Source organism: Octopus bimaculoides, chromosome 28 (genome assembly GCF_001194135.2).
Source record: "Octopus bimaculoides isolate UCB-OBI-ISO-001 chromosome 28, ASM119413v2, whole genome shotgun sequence".
NCBI lineage: Eukaryota > Metazoa > Mollusca > Cephalopoda > Octopoda > Octopodidae > Octopus > Octopus bimaculoides.
Window position 1 is genome coordinate 11949473 of NC_069008.1, and position 919 is coordinate 11950391.

Consider the following 919-nt stretch of genomic DNA (forward strand, 5'->3'; position numbering starts at 1 on the left):
GGTTTCTCTCCAGTATGAATATGTTTGTGCCTAGTTAAGTCACTACTTCCAGAGAATGATTTACCACAGATGTCACAGTGATATGGCTTTTCTCCTGTATGAATACGTTTGTGGATAGTTAAATGACTAGTTTCTGAGAATGATTTGCCACAGATATTGCAATGATATGGCTTCTCTCCTGTGTGAATACGTTTGTGTTTAGTTAGGTGATCAATTCGGGTAAATGATTTACTGCAGGTATCACAGTGATATGGCTTCTCACCTGTATGAATACGTTTGTGTACTGTTAAGTGACCAGTTTCTGAGAATGATGTACCACAGATATCACACTGATATGGTTTCTCTCCTGTATGAATACGTTTATGTTTAGTTAAGACACTGCTTCCAGAGAATGATTTATCACAGATATCACAGTGATATGGCTTCTCTCCTGTATGAATATGTTTGTGTACATTTAAGAGATCATTTCGAAAGAATGATTTTCCACAAATATCACAATGATATGGTTTCTCTCCTGTATGAATTCGTACATGTTTAGTTAAGACGCTATTTGTAGAGAATGACTTACCACAGATATCACAGTGATATGGCTTCTCTCCTGTATGAGTACGTTTGTGTTTAGTTAAGTCACTACTTCTAGAGAATAATTTACCACAGATAACACACTGATATGGTTTTTCTCCAGTGTGAATACGTTTGTGTATAGTTAATTGATCATTTCGAGAGAATGATTTACCACAGATATCACAGTGATATGGTTTCTCTTCTGTATGAAGATGTTTGTGAGAAGTTAGGTTACTTTTTTGAGAGAACAGTTTACCACAGTTATCACAGTGATATGATAATTTTCTTAACTCTTTTGACATCTTTCCAAGGAATCAGAAAACAAAAAAACAATCCTTTAACATTCTCACAGTAT

General features: G+C 34.9%; 1 protein-coding gene across 1 annotated transcript; it reads right to left on the bottom strand.

Moving 5' to 3' along the window:
- Positions 1–2: 2 nt before the first annotated feature.
- On the bottom strand, positions 3–913 carry LOC128251191 (zinc finger protein 431-like; the record flags this gene model as incomplete). The annotated part of the gene is made up of 1 exon (XM_052977775.1): positions 3–913. A coding segment is annotated over exon 1 (864 nt), but the record flags the coding sequence as incomplete, so codon positions are not given.
- Positions 914–919: the final 6 nt, after the last annotated feature.